The 14198-nt window shown below is 43.0% G+C and overlaps 1 protein-coding gene across 1 annotated transcript in view; it reads right to left on the reverse strand.

Annotated features, from left to right (window-relative positions):
• The window catches only part of bop1 (BOP1 ribosomal biogenesis factor), a 164773-nt gene that overhangs the window by 3540 nt on the left and 147035 nt on the right, over window positions 1-14198 (reverse strand). The window contains exons 9-14 of the mRNA XM_060825243.1: window positions 13924-14004; window positions 12552-12621; window positions 11115-11247; window positions 7672-7852; window positions 5838-6126; window positions 635-719 (exon numbers count right to left, since the gene is read on the reverse strand). Coding sequence (XP_060681226.1) covers window positions 635-719; window positions 5838-6126; window positions 7672-7852; window positions 11115-11247; window positions 12552-12621; window positions 13924-14004 — 839 coding nt within the window. The remainder of the gene's footprint in view (window positions 1-634; window positions 720-5837; window positions 6127-7671; window positions 7853-11114; window positions 11248-12551; window positions 12622-13923; window positions 14005-14198) is intronic.

Below are 14198 nucleotides of genomic sequence, written 5' to 3' on the forward strand. Positions count from 1 at the left end.
CACACACACACTCTCTCTCTCTCAGACATTCATAACACCAACCCCCAACACACAAGTTTGTGGGGTGAATTTGTACTTGCAGAATTACATTTTACTTTGCTCAAAAACTACATGAATCCATGTAAGATTCTGTAAATCCGTTTTTTCAATTAGACTCTGATTGTTGTGACACAGACAGCCTCACAGGGAGCTAACATCTTCAATACTTTAACAATTGGTGTCATGTCGGCCCAGATAAAGTTCACTTGAGAATGTAACTCTTAAAAAAGGTGTTGCGATTTACATATGAAAGATCTGAAACAAACATGGTCATTCTAAAAGATGAGAGACTTAAACAATCTGAGTCTTTTTCAATATATAATTTCAGTTACATCACACTGTAAACTTTTGCTATAAATTCTGTGACTTACAATCTTATTCTCCACAATTACCTGATGAGGGAGCAGTGCTCCGAAAGCTAGGGCTTCCAAATAAACCTGTTGGACAATAACTGGTGTTATGTGCCTTTTATTTTTGTACATCCCTCTTATAGTCAACATCAAAATGGAAATAGCCAGCTTTATGTCCCAGGAGGATGCCTTCCTTGTTCCACCAGTCAATACCATGTTAGCTGATTGTTTGATGATAAACAGACCTGAGCATCTTGTAAGGTTTGGTAGAGAGATCCAGGTCGAACCAGGCAAGGCGACTATCGTAACTACCACAGATCACATTATCTCCTGTGAACACATTAAAAAGTAGTAAATGAGCATCCATAGGCAGGGTAGAAACAGTTCCTCAGCTGGTCCTAGAGATGAGGCGTGAGGGGTGGGATTTCTCTTTGGAAGCACAGATGATATCAACTGGAACAGAAAAGGTCAGACCTGTGTTAATGCATCGAGTGAAACAATGACAACATATAGACACCAAAACAGGAAACCATTCAACTTCTGAAGCAAGACAGAAATTTCTGGGAAAGCTCAGGAGGTCTAGCAGCACCTGTAGAGAGAAATCAGCATTAACATTTTGGGTCCAGTGACCCTCAGAACAGAGCTTCTGGAGCTTGTTCAGTTCTTCCATTTCTCTTGCTTTGCCAAATGCCCGAAATAATCCATCACAGCTTCATCAATCTTGGCTTCACTAGAAACGTGTAAAAGATTGAAATTCAGAGTTGATGCCAAGAAACTGGACCCCATACACAGATACTCGGATCATTCTCTGACCAGGGAGTGTTGTGATAGCTGAACGCTACAAATAGTGGTGGTTGGGGCCTGTAGGTTCACATGAAAACATAAGTTCAATTTAACTTTCTAAGATTGCCTCCCATCCTTCTAAATTTCAAAGAATACAAGCTGACCCTCCTAAACTCTCCTTAGCCAACATTCCCATGATTGCAGGAATCAGTCTAGTGAACCAACACTGTACTCCTATCGCCTTCCTGACACAAGGAGACCAACACCTTACAGAGTGCTCCAGATGCAATCTCACCAAGCCGGGGTGGGGGGCGGCACAACTGCAAGGGGCCCTCTTTATTCCTGTACTCAAATCCTCCCTCAATAAATGGACAGCATAACGTGAGCCTTCTGCAACTGCAATTATAGATTCTCTTGTACCTGCCAGAAATGAGTCATGTTTATTTTTGCTGACCTTTCTTTTTTAAACATACCTATGAAAGTTTTTACAGTCTATATTTAGATTTCTAAGTTTATGTTCATGTTTTCCTTTCAATATTTTTTAATCCACCTTTGCTGAATTCTAAAATGTTTCCAGTCTCTCGGCTTACTACCTTCTTGGCAACTGTAAGCCTTTTCATTTGATCTAATCCGCTCTTTATTCTGTTTGATTTGTGTACGATCCTGATCCGCTCCTTATTCTGTTAGACTTGTGTACGATCCTGATCCGCTCCTTATTCCGTTAGACTTGTGTACGATCCTGATCCGCTCCTTATTCCATTAGACTGGTGTACGATCCTGATCCGCTCCTTATTCTGTTAGACTTGTGTACGATCCTGATCCGCTCCTTATTCTGTTCGATTTGTCTATGATCCTAATATACTCTTTATTCTTTTGGATTTTTATACCTCATAGGAAAGGTATATTTGCTGGAAACTGTGCATCAATGTTTTTTGTTTTACACGCTCGCCATTGCCTGTCTATTGTGATACTCCTTAGATTTGTTTCCAATTTCTTCATCTACCACAACCAATTTTCACCCAAATTTTCAGTTCCTTTTGTTTAAATTCAAGGCGGTAGCTTTGGATTGGTATATAATTCTTAAACATAAAACAAAATACTTTGGGCGGCACGGTGGCACAGTGGTTAGCACTGCTGCCTCACAGCGCCTGAGACCCGGGTTCAATTCCCGACTCAGGCGACTGACTGTGTGGAGTTTGCACGTTCTCCCAGTGTCTGTGTGGGTTTCCTCCGGGTGCTCCGGTTTCCTCCCGCAGTCACAAAGATGTGTGGGTCAGATGAATTGGCCATGCTAAATTGCCCGTAGTGTTAGGTAAAGGGGTAAATGTAGGGGTATGGTGGGTTGCGCTTCGGCGGGTCGGTGTGGACTTGTTGGGCCGAAGGGCCTGTTTCCACACTGTAAGTAATCTAATCTAACCTAATCATGATGGTCACTCTTCCCTAAAGGTTAATTTACAATCAACCCTTTCTCATTATGCAATAAGAGATCTAAAATACGCATGCTCTCTACTTAGCTCCTCACCATACTGTTCTAGAAAACCATCATGCATACCTCCCAGGAAGATGTCTTCTACTGTAACAGAGCTAACACTGTAACATTTATCCAGGCTGCATGTAAATTGAAGTTTACCTTGATAATGGTACCAAGGTTAAATGCACCTTTATATTCCTGAGCAATACCACATTACTGTTCAGTGGCTCATAAACAACTGTCGTCAATATTTGCTGCCCATTGCTGTTTCTTAGTTCTGTACAAACGGACTCTACACCTTGACGTTCTGGTGTAAAATTCTCTCTCGCCAATATTCTGATTTAATTCACTCTTCGCAGCACCATCCCCATCTCCTTTTCCTTTCCTGCTGATCCTTTCTTAATGTCAAATATCAACACTTGCCTGTCAAACTTGGTCACCCTGCACACACATAGGGTGGCACGGTGGCACAGTGGTTAGCACTGCTGCCTCACAGCGCCAGGGACCCGGGTTCAATTCCAGCCTCAGGCGACTGACTGTGTGGAGTTTGCACATTCTCCCCGTGTCTGCGTGGGTTTCCTCCGGGTGCTCCGGATTCCTCCCACAGTCCAAAGATGTGCAAGTTAGGTGAACTGGCCATGCTAAATCGCCCATAGTGTTAGGTGCATTAGGAAAAGGTGGGGGTGGGGGTTGCTCTTCGGAAGGTCAGTGTTGGGCCGAAGGGCCTGTTTCCACACTGGAGGGAATCTAATCTAATCTCTACAAAAGCAATTTAATCCTGTTGGTTTGTGTCTATTTGTGCTGTCAATTTAAACTTTGGTGCCAATGTACATGCATTCAGCTAGATCTGCCTCAATTTTATCCTTGAAAATTCTTTGGTGTTTTCACCTTATCTGACAGTGACCTTTGTTTCTGCTGCCTTTGAAGTTTGTTTGCCACTTTTCCATAACAACTCTTTGACCTAGGGCATGATATTATTCTTTAGATAACTGTTATGACATGGCTGTAAACTCTTCTGCTAATTAAACGAAACAACCAGAAAAGCTCACCTCGCCTTGCAATCCGTTAATGTATGAGTGACAGAGAACTCCCAACTTTCACAATGTAAAGGAAAAATACCAATTTATTCTTTAGCTCTAAAAGTGAAAATTAAACAACTATTTACAACTCTAAGCCTCCCTTTCTCTTAAAGGTTTGTTATCTATTTCCCACTCTCAAACAATATACTGATCCAATAAATGCCGCTACTAAAAACTTCATTTTCAAAACCCTATAGTGGCTATCATGTCCAGTATATGTCTTTCTCTGGCTGTAGATCTCCCTGGTCGTCTTTGGCCTTTTCTGCAAAGATATTTCATATGAAAAAGATACCTTTGATAAAATGTGGTCTGAATAGCAGTCTCTCTCTGGCTATCAAAATGTCTGCTTCTTTTATACCACAAACAATCGGATTGTCTCACTGGTTCAATGTTGTCAAAATAGTAAAATTCAAATTTGATTGGGTTTTAGCACCCTGGGGCATAATTTGAACCGATTGGTTAAATTTGAACTGTTGCGAAAACATAGCAAACTCAGGTATTTATTTCACAGCCAAATGTCTCATATTTTCCACTTTCCAGTACACTCAGATTCTTAGTCACATGACAGGTGCCTGTATTTACTCTCTCAAAGGTACAGTACACACCTTCAACTTCATAACATAACCAAGACTAGAAGATGGGCAAGGGACTCAGTTTCTCATGTTAGGCTGGTTAGCAAGGTTAGATCTCATGGAATACAGAGACAGCTAGCCTTTTGGATACAGAACTGGCTCAAAAGGTAGAAGACAGAGGGTGGTGGTGGAGGGTTGCTTTTCAGACTGGAGGCGTTTGGCCAGTGGAGTGCCACAAGGATCAGTGCTGGGTCCACTACTTTATATAATTGATTTGGATTTGAATATAACAGGTATAGTTAGTAAGTTTGCAGATGACACCAAAATTGGAGATATAGTGGACAGTGAAGAGGGTTACCTCAGATTACAATGGGATCTTGATCACTTGGGCAATGGGCTGAGAAGTGGCAGATGGAGTTTAACTTATAAAGGCAAATCAGAGCAGAACTTATACACTTAATGGTAAGGTCCTGGAGAGTGTTGCTGATCAAAGAGACCTTGGAGTACAGGTTCACTGTTCCTTGAAAGTCATAGATAGCAGGCTGATAGCAGGTATGAAGGAGGTGTTTGGTATGCTTTCTTCTATTGGACAGAGCATTAAGTGTAGGAGTAGGGAGGTTATGTTGCGGCTGTATAGGAATTTGGTTAGGCCACTGTTGGAAGATTGTGTGCAATTCTGGTTTCCCTCCTTTAGGAAGGATGTTGTGGAACCTGAAAGGGTTCAGAAAAGACTTACAAGGATATCGGCAGGGTTGGAGGATTTGAGCTATAGGGAGAAGTTGAATAGACTGGGGCTGTTTTCCCTGGAGCTTCGGAGGCTGAGAAGTGACCTTATAGAAATCTACAAAATCACGAGGGGCATGGGTTGGGTAAATAGGCAAGGTTTTCTCCCCTGGGGTAGGGGAGTCCAGAATTAGAGGGCATAGGTCGAGGGTGAGAGAGGAAAAATATAAAAGGGACCTAAGGGGCAACGTTTTCATGCAGAGGGTGGTGCATGTATAGAATGAGATGCCAGAGGAAGTGGTGGAGACTGGTACAATTACAACATTTAAAAGGCATCTGGATGGGTATATGAATAGAAAGGGTTTGGAGGGATATGGGCCGGGTGCTGGCAGGTGGGACTAGATTAGGTTAGGATACCTGGTTGGCATGGACGAGTTGGACTGAAGGGTTTGTTTCCGTGCTGTACATCTCTCTGACTGGAATGAGCAAAGACTATTCCAGGTTTGAGAAATTCCAGTTGTGGGAAAGTAAGGAAACTGAGCTGTAAGTTCAGCACAAAGTTCACATTTTACACCAGTGGTCACCAGTAAAACTTCTGCGAGCAGACAGGAAATGATCAGAAGCAATGAGAACAGTCACTGGCAAAGTCAGTCAGAGTGTGACAGCTGCATTGCCACATCAGTTAACAACGTGACCTGGAAACATACTGCTTCCCCAGGTTAAATGGGTTCACTCTCAGTCTTGCTTAGCTCCATTACAGAACGGTCAGTACCTCTACAACCGGGACAGTCCTCCTGGACAAAACAATCAGAGAACTCACCCCCAGGATGCACAGCCATGCTCGACACCCATTTGCAGTTGGTCATTAGCTTCTTGGAGAGTTCCTGCTTGAGGAGGTTGTAGATACGGATATAGCGCTGTGTGGCCACAAAGAAGAACGGTCTGATCGGATGGAATAGGACACACTGCACCATGCCTTTGTTCTTGCGGAAGGGATTCTGACTCCGGCGCTTGCTAAGCTGGTGGATGAGGACCTGCGCGTTGCCGTTGTCGGGGACAACTGTTGCTAAGTAATCACCTTTCCCGTGCCATGTGACCTGTTTCACCAGCTGTTGAAATAAGACCCAGGAAAGAGAATAAAGTGTCATCATGAGGAAATCACACTGACAAGGTCATGTGTGCTACAGGTTTCAGTACTAGACAAACTCATTGTCATTTTGTGGGAACTTTAAATTCCCATTACATGGTGTAAATGAACGCTTCCTGATTTCACTCCTGCATGGCCTGATTTTGAGCCACGTCCCATTGTCACACCAGAGGAAATAGCTTTTCCTTCAACTAATCATTCAACAATTTGATATCGATCAGAAAGTCAATCAGCAGGTGCAGTTGCTTCATGGCATGCTACCTAAGACTAGTTCTCTGTTGTTTGGGAGATCTGTCTTGTTCTACTAGGTAGGTAGTTAAAGAACTGGAACAACTAGCTACAGCTTACACTGAACATCCTTCGGAGATCTCCAAGCAGATATAGGATCCTCCGTTGGAAACTAAATTTCCTTCTATCGCTGACTTCAGAGATGGTAGCTCAAAGCCCCTAAGGATGAAGGTGGAGTGATGACAACACCGAGGTCGATTAGGTGGAGAAACCTGCACCAGCATTTTGTTTACAATTCTGCAATAGGATGTATGTGTCACTGGCAATGCATCTGGTGCCCTTCTGAAATGATCTTGATCTAGGTCCTTTCGGAAGGCAGTCAACCATGTGGCTCTGGAGTCCATGTAGACCATTAACTAGTTTGTTAGTGCTTTTTGCAACAATTGACAATAGTTAATTGATCACTGTTAATGAGACTAGATTTCAATTCCAGATCTTTTACTAATTTAGCTCAGGTGTAGTAGGTGCCTTAAACGCCGAGTGATCTGGGCCTCTGAATGACCAACAGTGACATTACCACTACAGCACCACCTTCCATTGGCTTATACTGTTCCAGATTTATGCCAATAGATCGGCCCTAACACACACCATCCATATCGAAATGGCCCAAACTGTATACTGCCCAGGCTTTCAAATCAGAGCCACTGTGAAACGTGAGTTTGACATCTCTAATTTACAGTGATGACTGTCCCACAGTCTGTTAACCCACCAGCTCTCTGACTGAGGTGGCAGCTGTCAATCTGCAATGCCTGCTCAGTATCAGGACAGGAACCAGAGGGGCATAATAACACAAGGAATGCCAGGAGAATAAAGGGGCATCCGTCCCTTCAAAATTGCTCCAACGTTCAATGAGATCATGGCTGATCTACCTTTGACATTTTTAATCAGCAGAAACCGGATTGATCTCGGTTTTGGGGCAAAGGCAGGAAAGTGGAATTGAGGATTATCAGCTCAGCCATAGTCTCACTGCATGACAGGATAGACTCAACCGGCTGTTTGGCTTAATGCTGCTCCTTTTGTTGTGGTTTCACATCCCAAATGTGGAATTTGGAATATATGAGAAAATCACACCCCACAGAAAAGGGAAAAGGGGATATATGACCACATCCAAACAAAATAGAAGACCTTGCTGCAACAATTCAGGTCAGAAAAGAACTACAGGTAGGAACGACATCAAACTCTGAGTAACAAAAAGCAATTCAAAATGTGGAAGTGTGACCTTGTTGTGTTTGATGATGAGCCGGTATCCTTTGTCAAAAGCATCTCCATCAGCAGCAGTCCATTCCACAGGTTGGACTGGCTCCTCCTCTGGTTTCTCAAATGATGCAATGAGCTGGTCTGTTGCATTATACAGCAACTTATCACCGAGGCATGGGTTAACAATGATGACAGAATGCTCACTGAAGAAAGAAAACGAAAACAATGCGCAGTTACTCTTTGCACAATGAGGACTCAGATGAAGAAACAATCTGCACGATTAGATATTAGATACAAATAAACACAGAGTGCTGCGGAAACTTTGCAGCTCTGGTCGTATCTGCGGAGAGAAAAACAGTTAACATTTTGAGCCAAACATAACTCTTCGCGTTATCACTTCAGAATTCATATCAGACTTGAAGCACCAACTGTATTTCTCTCTCCACAGACAATGCCAGACTTGCTGAGTTTCTCCAGCATTCTGTGTTGCTTCAGTTTCCCAGCATCCGCTTTTTTTTGGGAAATTAGATACAGCCTAGGATAAGTTCAGATAGAAACCATTCAACTCAACTGGTCTCTGCTGGTGTTTATACTCAATGATTTACAGTGGTCGCAGGATCCACTTTCTAACCATTCTTTGATTCACCTCATTTCCTTGTTGAATTTATTACTAACTAAACAATCATTTTGCCGAACCTTTCAGCTTTGGATTCACCAGGACATTTCACAAGAAAAACCAGAAGGGAAAACAACCTTTTTATGCTCTAGGAATACTGATTGGCTCATAATTGGACGCTAATTGTGAAAGACACCAGCAACACATCAGAAATTCAAGAGAATTGGAGGGGGAGGGGTGAGGAGTTGAATACAGTGGCCATCACCCAGGAGGTGGTGCTGGGGAAGCTGAAAGATCTGAATGAGATTAAATCACTTGGACTGGATGGATTACACCCCAAGTTCTGAAGGAGATAGATGAAGAGCTGGTAGAGGCATTACTGGTGATCTTTCAGGAATCACTGGCGTCAACGACATTCCCCGAAGATTGAAAAAAGGAGGGAGGAAGGTGCAAGACAGGAAGCTATACGCTGGTTTCCCTGATCAGTTGTTGGGGTCCATTATTAAGGATGAGATTGTGGAGTGCTTGGAAATGGACAGTAAAATAGAGTTGAGTCAGCATGACTTCGGAAATCACATCTGACAAATCTATTAGAATTCTTTAAGGAAGTAATGAGTAAATTAGACAAAGGAGCGCTTGTGGGCATGATCTACTAGGATTTCTGGATGGTCTTTGACAAGATGCCACACAGGAAGCTGCTAAATAAGACAAGAGCCTATGGTATTAGGGACAGGTACTGAAAATGGAAAACGGGATTGGCTGATCGGCTGAAGGTAGAGAGTGAGGGTAAAGGGTTCTTTTTAGTACAGCAGCTGTCGACTAGTGCAGTTCCACAGGGATCAGTGTTAGGACCACAACTATTCATGTTAAACATTAACAATCTGGACAAAGGAACTGAGAATACAGTTGCAGACAACACAAAGATAGCTGGCTGGGTATACAGTGTTGAGGAAGCAGAAAGTAGAGAAGGAGCGAGTGTTAAGTAGATTTATAGCTCAGGCTGAGGTTCTGGATGTAGGTTTGCTCACGGAGTTAGAAGGTTCATTTCCAGATGTTTCGTCACCATCTGGGTAACATCTTCAGTGGACCTCCACTGTACTCAATGGAGTCTAGAAGGATTTGTGTGGGGTGGAATTCCATAGAAACTTACAAAATAGTGAGAGGCCTGAATAAAGTAGACTTGAAGAAGATGTTTCCAGTAGTGGGAGAGACTAGGACCTGACAGCACTGAGGGAAGGGCTGATCCTTTAGAACGGAGAGGAGGACAAACTTCTTCAGCCAGAGGGTGATTAATCTGTGGAACTCACTGCCACAGTAGGGTGTGGAGGCCAAGTCACTGAGTATATTTCAGACAGAGATAGGGTCTTGATTGGAAAGGGGATCAAAGGTTACAGGGATCAAGACTGGAGAATGGAGTTAAGAAACATTTCAGCCATGATCGAATGGGAGAGCAGACCTGATGGACAGAATGGCCTAATTCTACTCCTATGAGTCATGGTCTAAGCATTACCAGTTAGATGATTGACAGTTAACTTCCAAGCTCCCTTTAATGGCTGACACTGACTTCTGAGCATTGCCTTGACTAATGAGTCAGAGAATGACTCTCACCCATTTTGTTGAGTTCAGATGCTGCGGACAGACCTGTTCTTCCTGTTTGCAAAGAACTGAGCCTTGTGTCATAATTAATGTGTGTAACTTCCAGTATGCTAAGTTAGGCTTATCTTAAATTGGCTGTCAGCATAATTCTTTGTAAACACTATTTACCAAATGTTCTCCAAGAACAGAATCAATGCTGGACATGATGTTTGTTGTATACAGACAGAGGTATTTGCTGTTTTGGACTGATGGGCCTCATTCGATATTTTTCCGCAAGTTGAAACATCCCCACCACCCCATCTTCCTGTTGCTTCTTTTTCTATTTTCAAATATGGAGACCAAATCTAACTGCAGTCTGACAAAGCTCTGCCTCCTGGACTTTGAATGCGATTTTTAATGATTGAGTACCTGTACTGCTAGGGCCCGGTGCCTATTGACCACAGAGTAAACAAGGACTGAGTAATGCTCTCTATAGATTGTCTCCATCAAATATTCCCAGCTCAGGGACAGCATGGGGTTAGATACAGAGTAAAGCTCCCTCTATACTGTCCCCACACACTCCCAGGGTCAGTACATAGAAAGTAGTTGCAGGAATAGGCCATTCAGCTGTTTGAGCCTGTCCCACCATTCAATATGATCCTGGCTGATCATGCAATTTCAGTATCCCATTCACACTTTCTGCCCATACCCCCTGATCCCTCTAGCCGCAAGGGCCACGTCCAGCTTCCTCTTGAATAATTAGCGAACTGGCCCCCAACAGCTTCCTGTGGGACAGAATTCCACAGCTTCACAACTCTGAGTGAAGAAATTCTTCCTCATCTCAGTTCTGAATAGCCTACCCCTTATTCTAAGACTGTGACCCTTAGTTCTGGACTTCCCCAACATCGGGAACATTCTTCCCACATTTAGCCTGTCCAGTCCCATCAGGATTTTTCATGTTTCTATAAGATCCCCTCCCAATCCTCTAACTTCCAGCTAGTACAAGCCCAGTCAATCCAGTCTTTGTTCATAAGTACAATATTGGGTTAGATATAGACTTAAGATCTGTCTACATTGGTCCCATCTTACACACCCAAAACAGGTTAGACACAGAGTAAAACTGACCCCTCGATGTGTATTAACTTGCTTGTCAGATGTTACCCCTGGATGAAGAACATAATTTTATTTCCAACAGCTTTAACCTGCTACATGCTGAACACACCAATAGTAACAGTGCAATCATCCAATTAATGATTGACAGTCGTGGTACTTACACAGTCAATGCCACAAGACACTGAACAGGGTTAGGATTCCAAGCGATGCTTCTCACTACCCCTTCCACCTCGATTGTTCGGAGGCAACGGCCTGTGCAAACCTCCCAAAACCGAATTGTGCTGTCATCAGAGCCTGTGGGAGGAATCAGAAAATTGGGAGGCTGGGGAATTAGAATGAATAACCCACTAGCACTGCACTTGACCACACTCAGCACTAGTTCAGATTGGAATGTAACTGTGAGAAAAGAGACTAAGCTGAAGCTCCACCTGTGCTTCCAACATTAAAGAGGTCTCAAGGAAATATTCAAAGAGCCTGGATTACTCAGAGTGCTTTGTTAACAGCTTGGTGCTTCTGGTCTGTGCTATGACTAAATTCTCATGCTTATAGGAGGAAGGGCATAGAGAGATTGCTGCACTGCCAAAGGTGCAGTGTTTTCAAAGATGCAGTCTGTCCCCTCAGCTTGATGTACGAGGTTATATGGCACCAGGCCCCATCCTGATGAAGGGCTTATGCCCGAAACGTTGAATCTCCTGCTCCTTGGATGCTGCCTGACCTGCTGTGCTTTTCCAGCAACACATTTTCAGCTGTGATCTCCAGCATCTGCAGACCTCACTTTCTCCTCCTATATGGCACCATTGTCAAAGAAAACAATGGGTACTCGGGCCAAGCTCTAATCCTCAGTCAACATGACTCAAATAGATGTAGTCACTTATTGCAAGCGTGATTGTGGGATCTTGCTGTGCACAAAATGTATGCCACATTTCCTGCATTACAAAAGTGACTAGACTTCAAGGTCAGTAAATTGTCTGTAATCTGACGTAACAGAAAGATAGTGCATAAAGTCAGTCACAATACCCATTTATCACACAGTATCCTTCAACATTTTATGGTCAAATATGTTAAACAAAATCAATTTGTGTATGCAAATGTAATTTACCTATCGTAGGTGTAATATAGGCTACAATAACATTAAAAAAGCAAAATCAAATCACATAAATCATTCACCAGCCAGTGAAACAACTTGTTCATTGTGAGCAGATGTCTGGGAGCAGACTGCACTCCTCCCCCAAATGGGTGTTTAAAAGCCACATCTTTTAAATGAAGACTTAATGGAAAATCAAAATAATCACAGAGTGAGCAAATCGCTGTGTTTACTTTGCATCCTCTGACTGTATGGAAGAGGTTTGCAGTGCTCCAATCAGAGTTCAGTCCTCAACTAGACACAAACTCTCAACCTCGGAGAGCTGTGGAACAACTCGATTACCTCAGTGCCATGCAGAATGATTTCAACGGCTGGAAAGCTGCTGCTCAGAGCAGAGTGCCCACAGAAATGTTCCAGCTTCCCTTTTAACACATTTACTTCCCCTTTCATTTGTTGTTTTAAGAGCACTAACAACCAAAGATGTAATGTGGAAAAGAAAGGAATGTGTTGTTACCAGAGGCCAGCCACTGCCCGCTGGGAGAGACACTGATGCACCGCACCAAGTTAGTGTGCCCTTTGTAAACCTGCGTAAAAAGGAAAGGGGGAAGGAGGATGTGAAATCAGGAACAGGTCAGTCAGACAACATGCTCATAAACATTTAACTGCAACAGCAAAACGTCAATTTCATTCATACTCTAGGGAAGCAAAATAGGGGGCTTATGATAACACATCTGCTCGAAAAGGCCCCACTTCCAGAAAGACACTAACACAGCTTCTCAAGCCATAGCCTCCTTGATACAGAAGAATAGCAGTGTCAGAGGGTTGTCACCAAGGGAGTGCTGTATTATTGAAAGGTTGGCACTAAGGAAAAGCCACCCTGCCACAGGGCCTGCTCTGAGATGGTGCCACACTGTCAGAGAACTGCAGGAGCACTGCCCCATCAGAAGGGCAAGTACAAAAGGAACATGGTACCAGGAGACAAATATTTTATATCCTGGCAGGACTAAAACAACTTGTGTTTATAGCTCCAATACATAAATTTAAAAATAAAGGGGAGAAGAGTATAAATCTAGACTTAGATAAATAAGTAACAAGATTCAATTTAGTCATAGAGATATCAGCACAAAAACAGACCCATTGGTTCAACTCGTCCATGCTGACCAAGTTCCTTAAATTAATCTAGTCCCATTTGCCAGCACTTGGCCCATACCCCTCTAACCCCTTTATATTCACATATCCATCCAGATGCCTTTAACTGTTGTCATTGTACCAGCCTCCACCATCTCCTCTGGGCAGCTCATACCACAGACACTCCACCCTCTGTGTGAAAACACTGCCCTTTAGGTCCCTTTTAAATCATGCCCCTCTTACCTTAAACACACCCCCTTGAATTTTTGATATTCCTTAGATAAGATGCTCCAGGTTGTATTAAGAGAATTATATAATGATACACACAAAGCTTTAAGGCCAGTACTCTCACATGTGAATATTTTAACAGTCACCAAAAGGACCATCATCTCTCCCTTCACAGAATATGTGACAGTTGACAAGTTGTTTCTATCTGATCCAATCACGGACACTCCTGCACATTAGAGATGGAGACCCATCGATCGTATAATATAAAGGAAGGAGAAACATACCTTACATCCAAAAGCAGGGAAACTTACCTGCATCCATTTCCTTTTACAGATCTTTATCTCAATAGCTTACAGAAATGGGCAATAAATGCTGGCCATGCACAATTAACAAAAAACACATGGCCACTTGATGTAACCATACAGCCTCTGCTATTGCATGTTCGTGTAAAGTGAGTGCTCATACAAGAAATCTTTTACACAGAACATTTCAGTGCAAAGGCAAACAGCTCCACACACGATGGGGCTCACCAGTGCTTGAGTGGTTGGGAAAGGCTGGAGATCCTTTGGTTTGGGAAGTTTTGGTATCAGGTCTTCAGGGTCCACATTCACCTAGAGGAAATTCAACAAAGTAAACCTTTGTGACATTGAGCAGAACACTTCGCAGAGTCATTCTTGGGATTAGCACCACACAAGGAAAAACATTATTCACAACCCTCGAGTAAAACACATACTGCATCAACAGTTCACCTGACAGCTTTGGGGGAGAGCTACATTGTTAGAGCTGCTGCCTTTTAGATGAGAAG

The sequence above is a fragment of the Hemiscyllium ocellatum genome, chromosome 5 (genome assembly GCF_020745735.1).
Source record: "Hemiscyllium ocellatum isolate sHemOce1 chromosome 5, sHemOce1.pat.X.cur, whole genome shotgun sequence".
NCBI classification, from domain to species: Eukaryota; Metazoa; Chordata; class Chondrichthyes; order Orectolobiformes; family Hemiscylliidae; genus Hemiscyllium; species Hemiscyllium ocellatum.